General features: G+C 43.2%; 1 protein-coding gene across 6 annotated transcripts in view; it reads right to left on the bottom strand.

Annotated features, from left to right (window-relative positions):
• ARFGAP1 (ARF GTPase activating protein 1) overlaps positions 1–17,121 on the bottom strand; it is a 46,732-nt gene extending 29,611 nt beyond the window's left edge. For 2 of the 6 annotated variants that reach the window (XM_087720588.1, XM_087720590.1), the window contains exons 1-2: positions 16,956–17,121; positions 2,153–2,216 (exon numbers count right to left, since the gene is read on the bottom strand). In XM_087720588.1, coding sequence (XP_087576714.1) covers positions 2,153–2,212 — 60 coding nt within the window. In that variant the 5' untranslated portion in view covers positions 2,213–2,216; positions 16,956–17,121. The remainder of the gene's footprint in view (positions 1–2,152; positions 2,217–16,955) is intronic. The other 4 variants (XM_087720592.1, XM_087720591.1, XM_087720589.1 and 1 more) reach the window with 3 other exon arrangements.
• Between the last annotated feature and the right edge of the window lie 562 nt (positions 17,122–17,683).

Below are 17,683 nucleotides of genomic sequence, written 5' to 3'. Positions count from 1 at the left end.
ACTAGAAATCATACGGTCAGAGCAGAAGATCAATCCAAAAACACTTTTATATGTCTGAAAAAGAATCCGACATGTGGGAGTCAGGGACAGCATCAAGGCAACCTGAGAGCCCCGAGCAGGAAGAGGGAATGGAGTTGGTAGAGAGAGTGAGAGAGACAGAGACAGAGCCTGGGTCGTCCATTAGTCCTCAGATGGAGAGGCCACAGCCCTCAGGTCTGGAGGTGGCTGATGAGGAAGAGGAGAAACAGCCCGGTCCAGTGCCTGACCCGCGAATGTGCAGAAGACAGAGGAGAGGAGAGCAGTGGAAATCTATGGGCCGGTCCTTGGGATGGAAAAGCCACCTCTGCTAGTGAAGCCCCACCTTAGTTCTGGGGATAAAAGGCATATATGTCTGAAAAAGAATCCGAAGAATTATGGAAAAAGATAAGAGAGTGTAAAACCAAAACAGAAAAGAAAAACCCATGATGTAAGGGGTTAAGAAATTGGATTAGGACTCAGGTTCAACCACATCTTCAACTTTCCTTGATGGCTTTCCTGGACCACTCATTCACTCTCAGCCCTTTCAAAGATAAAAAAGATTTAAGTGGTTTTTCCAAAGAAATTATCACAATCGTTAGGAAAAGATGGAAGACAAAATGGGACAATAAGAGAGAACGTATCTTAACACCTAAGGAGGAAAACAGCATGGAAAGATTATTTCAATAAGAATGCTGGGAAAGAGAAGACGATAACAGAGAAGGGCAAAAATAGTTATGAAAGAAGACCGAAGAAAATTTACAGTTGGGGTAATCATGAAAGAGATTTAAGAGGCGTAATATGTTCCACAAAGGGTTTTTAAAAAAAGGTTATATTAAACTTTTAACAAGCAGGATTAAAGAATTATGAAATCATCTGTAGGGAGAGACTGCACTGGAAAGTGAAAAGGGGAAAAACAACACAGCAGCTGTCAAACAGCAAAGCGCCAAGGGCAGACAAAATCACATAAAACTGTTTAAAGCTTTAGGAGAATAGGCAATAAAAGTGCTGTTTTATATCACCAGGACACAAGGCTATGTAGCCAGAAGACTGAAATAAATGTGTGTGTCTGTACTGAAAAAAACAACAACACAATTACAAGTAGTCCTCCACTTACAGCAGTTCGCTTAGTGACCATTCAAAGTTAGAACGGCACTGAAAAAAAAATGATCTGTGTGTCAGGGCTGCAATCCATCTTTTCTTTTGGACTTCAGGCCTGCCACACTTTCTACTATTCTATTGTGGGAAAATGGGAGGGGGGATTATACAGAGTTGGGTGATACGTAGCCATAACAACATTCCGTCTAGACAGCCAAGGTCATCCTTTGTCTCTGCACCTGGCCAGAACTGAATGGGTGGAAACTGCCAGCATGGCAGTGGAAGATTGGACTATGTGATGGACTTGTGGGTGTGTGTGGTGGTGGTGGTGGGGAGGGTCTTGAACTTTGAACTGGGTGGGAAAAAACTGGAAACTTTCAGATTCGGGTTTTCCCAGATGTGCCAACATGTCTCTCTTCATAAATTGGAACTTTGAGGAATCTTTTGCCTCGGACCCTGATTTACTTTTGGATGCTGTTTGGAACCCTGACATTGTGGCCATTTTGCACACTTATGACCGCTGTAGCATCCCCAGGGTCACGCGATTTACATCGGGATGCTTGACAACTGACTCACATTTATGACGGCTGCAGTGTCCCAGAGTTTTGTGATCCCCTTTTGCGACCCTCTGACAAGCAAAGTCAATGGGGAAGCTGGATTCACTTAACAACGGTGCCACTAACTTGACAGCTGCAGCGATTCACTTAGCAACAGTGGCAAGAAAGGTCGTAAAATGGGGCAAAACTCACTCAACAAATGTCTCCTTTAGCAACAGAAATTTTGGGCTCAATTGTGGTTCGTAAATCGAGGACTACCTGCACATTTATAAAAAAGAAATATTTGTCATTTTCAGGAACAGTCTTACAAACAATGTGAGTCATACTATTTAGTTAGAAAGACTGATACTTTGCAGCAAATTGGTCCAGTAATTTGCATGTGTAACATAACAACCACATGCATTAATTATCTAACATGAGCTAGAGCTGATTCATGGCCATTTAATCATTATGTGGCTGAGAAGGTCATCGAAGTTACTTACATTGTTTTCATCTTGCACTCTGACTTCTTTAAGGACTTTCCTTGTTCTTGGACTTGCCATGGTCCTGCAGGAGAAAAACAATTGATGCAAACAGAAATTCAGTCAACAGAGGAGTTTAGGCGCAAAGAAATCATTAAGTTGAGTTATTGCAATAGCAATAGCAGTTAGACTTATATACCGCTTCATAGGGCTTTCAGCCCTCTCTAAGCGGTTTACAGAGTGAGCATATTGCCCCCAACAACAATCCGGGTCCTCATTTTACCCACCTCGGAAGGATGGAAGGCTGAGTCAACCCTGAGCCGGTGAGATTTGAACCGCCGAACTGCAGAACTGCAGTCAGCTGAAGTAGCCTGCAGTGCTGCATTTAACCACTGCACCACCTTGGCTCCTACCTATACACAAGGATTTAGCCAACTAAAGGTCAGCACTAAATTGACCACAGATAAGAGTCAATGGTTGTCAACTGTCCCATTGGCAGGTAGAACAAAAGAAACTCTAGGACGTTTTTATTACCAAGAGTAAAACTTTACTGGCAGATTCATTCAGGCACAGAAGAAGCAAAGCCAGCTCTGAAGTTTTGGCACAGTAGCGCAATATAATCAAACCCCTCTTCCTTCCCCAGGCTGCCCAGTGCCCATTGTCCACCAATCCATGTTAGGCATTTTGTTTTGGAAAAGCAGTCTGCACTTGTGGTGGGATTCAATTTTTTTTACTACCGGTTTTGTGGGCGTGGCTTGGTGGGTGTGGCATGGCTTGGTGGGTGTGGCAGGGGAAGGATACTGTAAAATCTCCATTCCCTCCCCACTCCAGGGGAAGGTTACTGCAAAGTCCCCACTTCCTCCCGATCAGCTGGGACTCGGGAGGCAGAGAATAGATGGGGGCGGGGCCAGCCAGAGGTGGTATTTACCGGTTTTCTGAACTACTTAAAATTTCCACTACTGGTTCTCCAGAACTGGTCAGAACCTGCTGAATCCCACCTCTGGTCTGCACCTTTCAAAAATCTTCAGCTTATGACCTTGAGTTACCAAGATTTTTTCAGGCAGCAAACAGCTCACATAGATTCCTTTTTTTCCCTCTCCAATCATACACTTCCCCCTTCCCTTAATTTCTTTGTCAAACTGCAAGCAGAAAGAGGTAGTTTGCGAGTCACTCTTGACATGGACATTCAAGAAGGGTTTGCCTTAGATCATCTGTGAGAATGTAAGGATCCCAGGCTGATTCCTCACTTGACTCACCCCCCAGGCTCTGCCTCTCCTCCTCCAGTTTAGCTGAAAATGTCACAGGGATTCCCTGGTTTATCAATCTAAAAGCAGCTGGGAGATCAAATTATGAATTATTTCCCATTAATATGGCAGCATTAATATCAATAAGGTTACCCACTATCACGGCTTGAAGTAGTACTTTTGACCATGATCTACTTGCAGTGAGAAAACACAATTAATGCCAGGTAGGAAGGGGGGAAACAGGCCACGTTCTCTAGCTTGGATCACAACCTACAAACCATGCTTTGAAAGGGAACCAAGATTTAATAAATATTGTCGGGAAAATGTTCTTTCCGCAATGAAAAAGATGAAGGGAATAATTCTAGTGGAACATTATGGGAAATGCTTGCAGCATGAAAAAGTTTTTATAGCTCTCTTTGCATTTTAAAAAAAGAATGAACTTTTATTTCACAGACACCACTTTGAAGGACGCATATTCACAAGTGAGAAAACCCAGTATGTTTTAGGCTTTAACTGGTAATTCAGCAAAATATTTTTTTAAAAAACAAAAAAACACCACTTTTTTGTCGATAAAAACCAGAGTTGCAGCAAAAGTTTTAAAGAAAACCAGAGCATCTGCTGGAGACGCCTATCCCACATGAGATAAGGTGAGAAGCAATAGCAATAGCAATAGCAGTAGACTTATATACCGCTTCATAGGCCTTTCAGGCCTCTCTAAGCGGTTTACAGAGAGTCAGCATATTGCCCCCAACAATCTGGGTCCTCATTTTACCCACCTCGGAAGGATGGAAGGCTGAGTCAACCCTGAGCCGGTGAGATTTGAACCGCTGACCTGCTGATCTAGCAGTAGCCTGCAGTGCTGCATTTAACCACTGCGCCACCTTGGCTTGGGATGTGAAGGCGAGCATTTTCTATAAAGATCTATAAAGATTCCCGTCTGGTGGAACTGATACTAATATTTAGGAATTTTTTTAAAAAAACTGGCTTTTTTTCCGTTTTTGACATTGTGTGAGAAGTGATTGCACTTGAGGTGACTGGTTGCATTATTTATATGCTATATTAATAATGGTCTGATGAGGAGGTTCCTGTGGAATTGAGGTTATGAAGATGCGCTTATTTAATTTACATGTCAATTTAGATGCTGCTGATTATCGTTGCTACTTTTTGCTGCAGGCTGCTTGGATCTGCCCCAAACTGAAACTACAAAGAGGTAAAATCAAAATAAATCTGGGCAGTCCATCAGTTATTTCACAAAGAAACCTGTACAATCTGAAAGAACAGGCGTCGGGGATGGGTTCAGAAAGGTGACTTCTTGGCACAACTTGTCTGCGTTTCAGATTTGAAGCTGTCATTTCTAAGCGCTGTCAAGGTGCTAAGCTTTGTGGAATACATGGAGGCTTGCCAAAAAAAGGAAAAGAGCAGAGAGGACAAGATGAAGAGAATTAAGACTGCATTATTTTTGGCTACCTCTCAGTGGTATCTTTCTTCTTTTAACGAAAAAAAGGCAATTAAAACTTTACAAAACCGACTGCAGTGAAAGGAACCCCAAATCGTCATGAGGAATGTACGCTGCAGTAGTTGAACCTGTTATAGGTGTTCTTCTGAACACCTAGGTTTGTGATGGGGAACCTATGGCATGTGTGCTGGAAGTGGCACACAGAGCTATTTCTCTGGGCATGCCAGCCGTCGCCCAGTGGTCTCCAACCTTGGCAACTTTAAGACTTGTGGACTTCAACTCCCACAGTTCCTCAGCCAGCAAAGCTGGCTGAGGAACTCTGGGAGTTGAAGTCCACAGGTCTTAAAGTTGCCAAGGTTGGAGGCCACTGCCGTCGCCCATTGCTCTTCCAGGTTCCGGAGTGCACATGCGCGCCAGGCAGCTGGTTTTCGTGCACACTGGAGCGCCAGAAACATGCACACGTCGGCCAACTGGTCACTGCACACACATGTGTGTTAGAAACCAGAAGCTTAGCTTCCCAGGGCACACATTCGTGCTGGGGGGCTTCTCTTCCTGTTTCCGGTGCTCCCATGTGTGCGCGCGCCGAGGAGCTGCTCTTTCAGTTTCTGGTGCTCCCCCATGCACACGCATGTGTGTGTGTGTGTGTGTGTGTGTGTGTATGTATGATTTTGAATCTATGAAAAAAGGGATAATAAAGGTTATCTTATCTCTCTCTTACCTTTAAGAATGCTGAAAGATGGACATGAATCGAAAATTTAATAGGGCTAATAGAAGAAAAGAAAAAAAATATCTATTCCAATAACAAATTAAGGTTCATAAAAAATATCTATGGCTGATTAAATCCGAGTTAGGATCTACATATTGTATCAGACATTACAAGGGCAATTTGAAATTGTATGCTTGAAGGAACTCCGTGGGTGGGTTGCTAAGCTGCTCTTACCAGATACCGAAAGACAGTGAAGCATAAAAGTACAGCAGAAAGAAAATTTTGGCGACAGGCTTAAAAGGAAAATCTTAAACAAAATAAAATTAAAATCCTATTTCCAAGCAATGAGTGAGGAGAATTTACAAGATGTTTATTTAACGCCACGTTATTGTACAACAACAAGAGTTCCTAAAAACCGATTTCAGATCAAAAAAACTCTGACAGCTAATCCAGAAAAACGCACACAGCTTGGACTATAGTAACGGTATTTTTAGTTAAAACGTTCTTTGTCGGCATTTCCTGAATACAGGTAATCCTCAGCTTGCGGCCACAATGAAGCCCAACATTTATGTTGTTAAGTGAGAAATTTGCTACGTGAATTTGCCCCATTTTACCATTTTTCTCACCACATTTGTTAAGTGAATCACTGCGATTCTTAAATTAGTAACACAGTTGTTCAGTGAGCCTGGCTTCCCCACTAACTTTGCTTGTCAGAAGATTGCACAAGGGGATCACAGGACTCCAGGACACCACAAACGTCATAAATGTGAGTCAGTTGTCAAGCATTCGAATGTAAATCACGTGACCACAGGGATGCCGCTATGGTCACAAGGGTGAAAAATGATCGTAAGTCGCTTTTTTCAGTGCCGTTGTAACTTTGAACGGTCACTAAATGAACTGTTGTAAATCAAGGATTACCTGAATTTAGGTAATCTGTAATAAACCTGTATGAAAACAAAAAATAATTTATTCTCACATTTTTTTAAGAAGAAAGAATATGCAGTTAGAAGTGGCACTCAAATTACGACTACAATTGGGAGCCAGAATTGCCATTGCTAAGTAAGGTGGTTGTTAAACGAACCATGCACAAGTTTACACTTTTGTGCCATGATTGCTAAGCAAATCCCTGCAGTTCTTAAGTGAATTTCATGGCCGTTAAGTGAACCTGGCTTCCCCATCTATTTGCTTGGTGAAAGCTGGCTGGGAAAATCACAAATGGAGATCATATGACCCCCAGGATGCTGCAATCATGGTAAATACATGCCAGGAGTCATGTGCCTGAATTTTGATCCCGTGACCAAGGGGAAGCTGTGACGGTTGTGCGAGGACTGCTTGTAATTCACTTTTTTCAGGAACATTATAATTTCAAATAGTTGTTAAATGAACATTTTTTAAGTCAAGGACTGACTACTTGTACTTTCAGAATAGTTAGTTCCTTTTCTATGAAGTACTTCCCTAGTTGCCAGTTGACAAACCTAACAGGAAAGGTTTAATTTCATTTTTAGCTAGTTTAAGGCTTGTATTATCTCCACTGAATGGGACTTAACCCATTTACTGCAGCAGTAGTAACAGAACTTATATAACGCTTCACAGTGCTTTCCCAGCCCTCTCTAAGCGGTTTACTGAGTCAGCATATTGCCCTCGATAATCTGGGTCCTCATTTTATAGACCTCAGAAGGACGGAAGGCTGAGTGTCAACCTTGGTGAGATTCGAACTGCCAAAATGCTGGTAATCGGCAGTCAGCAGACGTCGCCTGCAATACTGCACTCTACCCACTGTGCCACCACAGCCACAGCCTGAGTCCTGACAAATTTAAAAATGATAATCAATTGTAGTCGGCTAGTGTAGGAGAATTGTTCATACACATTCTATGAGACTGCTGTTTGGTGGTAATTACTCACAATTTAAGAACCACTGTTCTACTGCAACAGAAATCTAAATTAGCCATGGTAACATCTGCTCGCATTATGTCCCAAAGATGCTTTTTCAAGTGACAACTGGACTTTCTGGTTTCTCTTTGAAGACATTTTGCTTCTCATCCAAGAAGCTTCTTCAGCTCTGACCGAAGGATGATAGGGGATGGAAGGATTTATACTCCTTGCAGACAGCTGGTCATTTGCATCCTTTTAAAGAGCCGCTGAGATCACTTGGAGTTTTACAATAGTGGCAAATATCTGTAGCTCGGCGAAGGTTCGTTCTCTGAGCTTGCGGGTAAGTTTCCGAACATTTAGTGAACATCTTTCACGGAGTTTAGGAGATGCCAGTGTTCTTCTGTTTATAAGGGCTTCAGGTGTGGGTGTGTCAAGTGAGAGGTTTATCTGTGTCCTCCGGGTCACCTGAGTAATGCAAAATGGGTGTGGAGCCTTCTGGGAACGGCTGAAAGGACCCTGTTGTAGACTGGAGAGAGATGATGTCTGCTTCCCCTCTGTTGAGGGAGGGCTGTTCAATTTTGACACAGGAAAAAACCCAGAAAATCCAGTGGCCTCTTGAACAAAGCACCTTTGGGACCTCTAGGCTGGAGTACTGCAATGTGCTCTACATGGGGCTGCCCTTGAAGAGTATTCGGCGACTTCAGCTAGTCCAGAATGCGGCCGCGCGAGCGATTGTGGGTGCACCTCGCTTCACCCACATAACACCTATCCTCCGCGAGCTGCACTGGCTACCGGTCGATCTCCGGGTACGCTTCAAGGTGCTACTTGTCACCTACAAAGCCCTTCATGGTAGTGGATCTGGGTACTTGAGAGACCACCTACTGCCAATTACCTCCACCCGACCAATTAAATCCCATAGATTAGGCCTCCTCCGAGTCCCATCTGCCGGTCAATGTCGACTGGCAACTACGCGGAGGAGAGCCTTCTCGGTGGCAGCTCCAACCCTATGGAACGATCTCCCCGTGGAGATTCGTACCCTCACCACCCTCCAGACCTTCCACACAGCCCTTAAAATCTGGCTATCCCGTCAGGCCTGGGGTTAAAGACTGTAACCCACGCGAATAGTATGAATGTTGTGCTTTTAATGATGTACTGTCTTATGTGTTAATTGTTTGTTTCCCCCCCCACTTCGAGTTGTAAGCCGCCCTGAGTCCCCCCAGGGAAAAAGGCGGCATATAAATAAATTACTCTAAACTCTAAACCATGACCTAGATAACTTAGAATCCCCACAGACATCTGCTCACCTAGCAAATATGTTTTCCTATACAGGTAGGCTTCTACTTACAACAGTTCATTTAGTGACCATTCAAAGTTACAACAGCACTGAAAAAAAGCGTCTTATGACAAATTTTTACATTAACAACCGTGGCAGGCTTCCCATGGTCACATGATCGAAATTTGGATGTTCAGCTGACATCCAAATACTGGATGTAAGTATACTGATTCATACTTATGACAGTTGCAGTGTCCCGGGATCGTGATCCTCTTTTGCAATCTTCTCACAAGCAAAGTCAATGGGGAAGCCAGATTCAATTAACAGCTGCGTTACTAACTTAACAATGGCATGATTCACTTAACAACTGTGGCAAGAAAGGCTGTAAAGTGGGGCAGAACTCATTTAGCAACAGATATTTTGAGCTCAATTGCGTTGGTAAGTCGAAAACTACCTATATACTATTCAGAAGCGAAGTTCTTTATTTTTCACCCATCATTCATGTTCCAAATTGATTGGTAACCATGAACTGATTGCGGGCAGCACCTAATTCTGGTGCTTCTATTTGTTGCTCTTAATTTTAAGCCACCAAGACTTTGAAGCAGTTATGGTTTTGGGGATCTCAAACCACTGACTAGACATATCATCATCATCTTTTAACAACCCCCAAATCCTTTGCAGGGTGGAGTCTGGGCAATTGATTGGAGCTAGCTGAGTGTTTTAATGGCCAGATGCCCTTCCTGTAGCCAATGTAGAGTTTTGTTCAGCAGATATATTCTCAGTGTGCCCAAAGAGAGAAATATCTGCCTCTACTTAGGATCGAACTCACAGCCTCCTCCACCTCTAGGCCACTGCAGCACTCCTCTAACTAGACATATGAGCAGCTTAAAAACCTCTGCTTGCACAGACACACTACTTAAGTATATGCCATGTTGGGAAGACCAGTCGGTGTCATGGTTAAGGCATCAAGCTAGAAATCAGGAGACCGGGAGTTCTAGCCTTAGCACAAAACTTGCGGGGTGACCTTAGGCCAGCCACTTTCTCTCAGCCCTAGGAAGGAAGCAATGGCAAACTACTTCTCAAAAACCTTGCCAAGGAAACTTCAGGGAACCTGTCCAGGTGGTCTCCAAGAATTCGACCCGATCGAACAGAGGTTTTTAAAAAATAAAAACAAAAATCCACCATGCTATCTACTTCAAAGAGAATACTTGTTTAAGAAGAATAATACATGAAAAAGAACCAGCTACAGATACCAAATGGATTATTCACACAATTTTGCTGTATATATATAAAAAAATTCTCTGCTTTGAGTTTCTCCCCTTTCTGATCCCTTCAAATGATCCTTTGAACTGGCAAGAGTTGGTGCAAATGATTCACACTTAAGCTTTTTGTCAAGAAAGAGAGCAGGCACAGATGTATTGGTCCTGTAACTGAATCAGCACCTGTTAACTAAACAATGTTGTACCAAACGCTTTAGAAAATGCTCGGTATGGGAACAACATGCTTCAGATTTTCAAAAGATTAGAAGAGGTAAAAGTCAATTGTATTCTTTTTGCATGCCTTATTTTCAATACTCAGCATGAGCCTCAGGCTCAAGAATTATAAAACCAATGAATGGAAACAATTTCATCCTTAAAAAATGTTACCGACTTTGAGGGTTGAAGTACAATGCCAACCAGACAGAAAAGACTTGAAAGCCTTAAGATTGATTTGCATCACTTTTCCTCCTTCATATCATCTTTGTGTCATAAGTGTCTAAAAAGACAAGTGCACTGACGAATGGCCTGGTTATCTGCAAGATCATCACCTTTCCTTTTAGAAACGTACAACCTGTGTAATAAATCAGAAGTTTCTAACAAATGAAGGCAAGAGTTCACAAACTTTGGCTCAGTCACAATCTTTCTCAACCCAACACACCTTACAAGGTTGTTGTGGGGAAAATCAGAGAAAAGAAAAATTAGGTTATGCTTGCCACCTTGAGTTATTTATAAAAATAGTAATGGTGGGATATAAATAAAGGTAAAGGTTTCCCTCGCACGTATGTGCTAGCCGTTCCCGACTCTAGGGGACAGTGCTCATCTCTGTTTCAAAGCCGAAGAGCCAGCGCTGTCCAAAGACGTCTCCGTGGTCATGTGGCCGGCATGACTAAATCCCGAAGGCGCACGGAACGCTGTTACCTTCCTGCCAAAGGTGGTTCCAATTTTTTCTACTTGCATTTTTATGTGCTTTCGAACTGCTAGGTTGGCAGAAGCTGGGACAAGTAATGGGAGCTCACTCTGTTACATGGCCTAGGGATTCAAACTGCTGGTCTTTCTGATTGACAAGCTCAGTGTCTTAGCCACTGAGCTATCGTGTCCCTATGGAGTATAAATACATACCTAAAATTATTTACATACTTAAATAACTTCTAAAAGCGCAAGATATTAAAGTATTTCTAAGGATTTGAACAGTCACCAAGGCAGTGTTTTTCAATCTTGGGGACTCCGTGGTGTGTGGACTTCAATTCCCAGAATTCTCCAGCCAGCATGGGTTATGTAGTAAAATGTCATATGTATATTACATATCTATACATATGTATATGACATGGTCACAGTATAGTGACCAAGTGTCATATGTTGCACAAATGCAGATATGTGTATGGCACAAATGCAGCCATTTTTGAGCCAGATCTGCCCAACCTTTTCCAACATAAGTTTTGAATTTCAATTCAAGCCAGCATAAGCAAGATACTGAGCACATAAGGAGGGTCTGATCTCCATTGATGAAGTCTGGCTGGGAAAGATGAGCACTGTAGTGGATACCACTGGAAACCTCCATAGAATTAAAAATTTACCAATAAAGGAGAATATTTGTAGCTCAGGGTTGAAAGCCCTCAATTATAAATGTCGCTCAAGCCAATAATAACAGTACAGAATAAAAGATTGGAAGGGATCTTAGAGGTCTTCTAGTCCAACTTCCTGTTCAAGCAAGTAACCCTGTACCATTTCAGACAAATGATTGCCCATTCTCTTTTTTTTAAATCTCCACTGCTGGAGTACCCACAACTTCAGGAAGCAAGCTATTCCACTGATTAATTGTTCTGTCAGCAAATTCTCCTTAGTTCTAAGTTGCTTCTCTCCTTGATTAGTTTCCACCCATTGCTTCTTGTTCTACCCTCAGGTGCTTTGGAGAATAGAATATAGAATAACAGAATTGGAAGGGACCTTGGAGGTCTTCTAGTCCAACCCTCTGACTAGGCAGGAAACCCTACACCACTTCAATCAAATGGTTATCCAACATCTTCTTAAAAACTTCCAGTGTTGGAGCATATACAACTTCTGGAGGTAAGTTGTTCCACTGATTAATTGTTCTAACTGTCAGCAAATTTCTCCTCAGTTCTAAGTTGCTTCTCTCCTTGATTAGTTTCCACCCATTGCTTCTTGTCCTGCCCTCAGGTGCTTTGGAGAATAGTTTGACTCCCTCTTCTTTGTGGCAGCCTCTGAGATTTTGGGAGACTGCTATCATGTCTCCCCTGGTCCTTCTTTTCATTAAACTAGACATATCCAGTTCCTGCAACCACTCTTCATATGTTTTAAAAGATATTTCAAACAAAGATATGTTTATCTTTGTTGCTCTTCTCTGCATACTTTCCAGAGTCTCAACATCTTTCCTTTCACCAAAAAATGTTGCTTTTCACCACAAAATCAGGAAGACACATCATTTGATCAACTGAATTTCAGCTCCTGCCTAGTGCAGGAATCCAGATTATTCAGTACAGTTAGTTCTCGACTTACGACCACAATTGAGCCCCAATTTTTTGTTGTTAAGTGAGGCATTTTTAAGTGGACTTTGCCCCATTTTACGACCTTTCTTGCTACAGTTAAGTGAATCACCGCAGTTGATAAGTTAGTAACACGGTTGTTGAATCAATCTGGCTTTCCCATTGATTTTGCTTGTCAAAAAAATTGCAAATATGATCACATGACCTTGGGACACAGCAACAATCATAAGTATGAGTCAGTTGCCAAGCAGATGAATTTTGATCACATAATGATAGGGATGCTACAAAGGTCAAAAGTGTGAGAAACGTCATAAATCACTTTTTTCAGTGCAGTTGTAACTGAAAGGTCACTAAATGAACCGTTGTAACTCGAGGACTACCTGTATCCGAGATAAATGGTCACCTTGACTTCACTTGGGAACATTCAGTGAAAGGAGCTGAGACAGTTTTTTTACATTGACAGTTCTGCTCTCAAAGTGCTTCTACTATTAGGATTTATTTTTTCTAAAAGTACCATAAATTGAAAGTTACTTTGTTACTTAAATGCATTAGTCCAGAACTCTGAAGAAAAGAGCACAGATCTTGAGTTTCTAGAATAGAATAGGATAACAGAGTTGGAAGGAATCTAGGCCAACCCCCTGCTTAGGCAGGAAACCTTACACCACTTCAGACAAATGGTTATCCAATCTCTTCTTAAACATTTCCGATATTGGGGCATTCACAACTTCTGGAGGCGAGTTGTTCCACTGATTAATTGTTCTAACAGTCAGGAAATTTCTCCTCCAGTTCTAAATTGCTTCTCTCCTTGATTAGTTTCCACCCATTGTTTCTTGTTCTGCCCTTAGGTGCCTTGGAGAATAGCTTGACTCCCTCTTTTTTGTGGCAACCCCTGAGATATTGGAAAACTGCTATCATGTCTCCCCTAGTCCTTCTTTTTTTAAAAAAAAATAAATTTAAACCAGGACCCAAGTCCTATCTTTCCAGTTTGGCCTGAGGGATGCAATATGAAGTTACAGTATACATCAATTGAACAGGTCGGTTTCAGAAAAGGTTCAGAGAAATGAGTCAAGGGGCTGGAAGGTACCTTGGAGGTCTTCTAGTCTAACTCCATAGGAGCCCTTATACTATCTTGGACATATGGTTGTCCAATCTTTTCTTAAAACCTCCAGCAATTGAACACGAACAACTCCAGCAACTCCAGGAGGCAAACTCTTCCATTGATTAATGATTCTCACTGTCGGGAAATTCCTTCTTATTTCCAGATTGGATGGAAGGAGGAGGAGCACTATTATCTGGTACAACCATCCATTATGAACAAACATTAAACCAAACAAAACTAAGCTATGGCAAACCTAGATAGCATATTAAAAAGCAGACAAAAGTCCATATAGTCAAAGCTATGGTTTTTCCAGTAGTAATGTATGGCTGAGAGAGTTGGACCATAAGGAAGGCTGAGCCCAGATGCTTTGACAGAGCCGAGGTGGCGCAGTGGTTAAATGCAGCACTGCAGGCTACTTCAGCTGACTGCAGTTCTGCAGTTCGGCTGTTCAAATCTCACCGGCTCAAGGTTGACTCAGCCTTCCATCCTTCCGAGGTGGGTAAAATGAGGACCCGGATTGTTGTTGGGGGCAATATGCTGACTCTGTAAACCGCTTAGAGAGGGCTGAAAGCCCTATGAAGCGGTATATAAGTCTAACTGCTATTGCTATTGCTATTATTCTTTTCTCTAGATTAGCCAAGCTATTGCTTTTGGATTGTGGTGCTGGAGAAGACTCTGAGACCTGATACTTTTCCAAAAATATTATCATATTGCCCCAAACATCTTTTTTTCCCCCTCCAAAGCTAAATCACTTCAATTCCTTCCATCTACTAACTGCAGTTGATAAGTTAGTAACCTGGTTGTGAAGTGAATCTGGCTTCCTCATTGACTTGTAGGTTGCAAAAGGGGATCATGCCACCCTGAGACGCTGCAACAGTCGTAAGTATGAACCAGTTGCCAAGCGTCTGAATTTTGATCACATGATCGTGGGGATGCTGCAAAGGTTGTAGGTGTAAAAAACGGGCATTCTTTTTCCAGCGCTGCTGTGACTTTAAATGGTCGCGAAACAAACTGTTGTAAGTCGAGAACTCCCTGTTGAATAGAATAGAATTCTTTTATTGGCCAAGTGTGATGGGACACACAAGGCATTCGTCTCCGGTGATTATTGTCATATTTTTTTTTACTGTAAACGCAATGGCCCACACTAATAATGAAATTCTGTTGCCTGCTCTCAAGGGAAAGTGCATTTGTACCCAAACACATACATTAACACACCTATACACATCTATAGACATACATATTGATATTGTTTCCTGATTGCTTATTTGTAACCTATGACTATCATTAAGTGTTGTACCTTGTGATTCTTGACGAATGTATCTTGTATTTTTATATACACTGAGAAGCTTATGCACCAAAGACAAATTCCTTCTGTATCCAATCACACTTGGCCAATAAAAAATTCTATTCCATTCTGTTCTGTTCTATTCTATACACTTGCACCATACACAAACACACACACAAACACACATACACATCACTGCCCATGTTGAATACATGGCGGAAAGAGGAAATTTATACAAACTGCAAGTAATACGTCATAAATCATAGTTGCAATCATAAAGCATCAGTTCCCCACAACAACAATGGATAAATCCTCAGAAACCAAGAGGAGGAGACCAATAGGAACAATGGGAAAGAATGAGAAACTGAAGATGACGCTTCCTTCGAGGCACCTTTAAACTGCCCAGAATCTTTTGCCTGCAGCCCCCCCCTCCCCATCCAAGCAGGGCCTGAATCTGCCACCCACTATTATTCCAACATCAGTGTGTGTGTGTGAAAGTCTGTGTAAGTGTGTGTGTGTGTGTGTCTGAAAGTATGTGAAGGTGTATATGTGAAAGTCTCTATCTCTCTCTGTGTGTAAGTATGTATGTGTCTGTGAAAGTCCCTATTTGTGTGTGAAGGTATGTATGTGTCTGTGAAAGTCCCTATTTGTGTGTGAAGGTATATATGTGTCTGAAAACCTCTGTGTGTGTGAAAATGTGTAAGTGTCTGTGAAAATCTGTGTGTGAAGGTATGTATGTGTCTGTGAAAGTCCCTATTTGTGTGTGAAGGTATATATGTGTCTGAAAACCTCTGTGTGTGTGAAAATGTGTAAGTGTCTGTGAAAATCTGTGTGTGAAGGTATGTATGTGTCTGTGAAAGTCCCTATTTGTGTGTGAAGGTATATATGTGTCTGAAAACCTCTGTGTGTGTGAAAATGTGTAAGTGTCTGTGAAAATCTGTGTGAAGGTATGTATGTGTCTGTGAAAGTCCCTATTTGTGTGTGAAGGTATATATGTGTCTGAAAACCGCTGTGTGTGTGAAAATGTGTGTCTGTGAAAATCTGTGTGTGAAGGTATGTATGTGTCTGTCAAAGTCCCTATTTGTGTGTGAAGGTATATATGTGTCTGAAAACCTCTGTGTGTGTGAAAATGTGTAAGTGTCTGTGAAAATCTGTGTGAAGGTATGTATGTGTCTGTGAAAGTCCCTATTTGTGTGTGAAGGTATATATGTGTCTGAAAACCGCTGTGTGTGTGAAAATGTGTGTCTGTGAAAATCTGTGTGTGAAGGTATGTATGTGTCTGTGAAAGTCCCTATTTATGTGTGAAGGTATATATGTGTCTGAAAACCTCTGTGTGTGTGGAAATGTGTAAGTGTCTGTGAAAATCTGTGTGTGAAGGTATGTATGTGTCTGTGAAAGTCCCTATTTGTGTGTGAAGGTATATATGTGTCTGAAAACCTCTGTGTGTGTGGAAATGTGTAAGTGTCTGTGAAAATCTGTGTGTGAAGGTATGTATGTGTCTGTGAAAGTCCCTATTTGTGTGTGAAGGTATATATGTGTCTGAAAACCTCTGTGTGTGTGAAAATGTGTGTCTGTGAAAATCTGTGTGTGAAGGTATGTATGTGTCTGTGAAAGTCTCTCCCCCCCCCGTGTGTGTGTGTGTGTGTGTGTGTAAAGCATGAGCAACCCAAGGATCCCCCACCTTCTTCCCCCTCCCCCTTTTAATGCATTGGTGGCAGATTCATGAAAGCAGACATCTGCCCGCCCCCCCATTCAACCCCCACAGCTAATTTCCATTCATTGTTTTCCCCAGCCTTTCTTCAAAGTGTGTGTGGGGGTGGTGGTGAAGCCCAATTTCCTGTCTGTCTTGTAGGCGACCAGCCCTCCCACCCAACTGGGGGGAGGGGGACGACTCGGGCAACCCCCCCCCCCCAAGCCATTGGGCAGATCCCTGGGGAACCCCATTGGGATGGGGGCCAGATCCTTGCCCACCTCCCTCCCCAGAGACGCCTGAGGGGAGACAGGATTCAAAGCGGAGCCCCCATAGGAAACAGGGGGGGGCTGTAAGGGGAGGGGGCTGAGGGGGAGGGGGAAATCCACTCGCCCTCCCCCGCCTTGTCTCCGGAGCCGGGCTCAGCGGGCTGACGTACCCGATTAGGCGAAGGGCGAAGCGGCTACTCCAGAGTCGGCGAGCGAACCACCGTTTTGCCGTCGGTCCGTCAACCGGCCGGGGAAACCTCTCAGCCGGCTTTTTTTTTTTTAACGCCTCTCACTGCGCAGGCGCCGCCTTTGCCACGACCGGCTTACGTTGCCACTTCGCAAAGGATGCCGGGAAGCCGAGAGGAAAGAGCAGGAGGAGGTAGGGGGATGGGGGAGGAAAGGGGAAAAAAAAGAAGAGACCGCAGGACGGCCTGCGCATGCGTCAAGGGCCCGCCACCGCCTCAAAACGACGCCACGACGCGCCTCCGCTGGAAGAGCGGGGTGACGGACAGGGCCGCGCGGCCGTCTGAGAGGAGTAGGAGGAAGAGCTGTGACGTACGAAGGAACGGGCGCGCGGATTGGTGGGCTCCGGCGCGAGCCGGACGAAAGAGGCGCTCATTGGTCGGGAGGCGCGGATGATTGCCGGGTGTGAGCGAGAGGCGGGTTTCACACACGTGCCGAACTAGAGACGAATACTTGGGAATAGCAGAATTGGAAGGGACCCTGCAGGTCATCTAGTCCAGCCCCTCCGCCGCCGGAACTGTAGGTGGGGTGCTGGGTGTGGACAGCGTAAAGGAAAAGGGAATCAGGACTGGATAGCACAAGCGTAAAGAATTAAAACAGTATAGAAAATAGAATAGAGCAGAACAGAATAGAACAACAGAGTTGGAAGGGACCT

This window comes from Thamnophis sirtalis, unplaced genomic scaffold, assembly GCF_051295495.1.
Source record: "Thamnophis sirtalis isolate CommonGarterSnake01/CBP01778 unplaced genomic scaffold, rThaSir2_p1.2 scaffold_7, whole genome shotgun sequence".
Classification (NCBI taxonomy): Eukaryota; Metazoa; Chordata; class Lepidosauria; order Squamata; family Natricidae; genus Thamnophis; species Thamnophis sirtalis.
The sequence above is the reverse complement of the archived record's forward strand: the minus strand, read 5'-3'. Positions and strand labels throughout refer to the sequence as shown.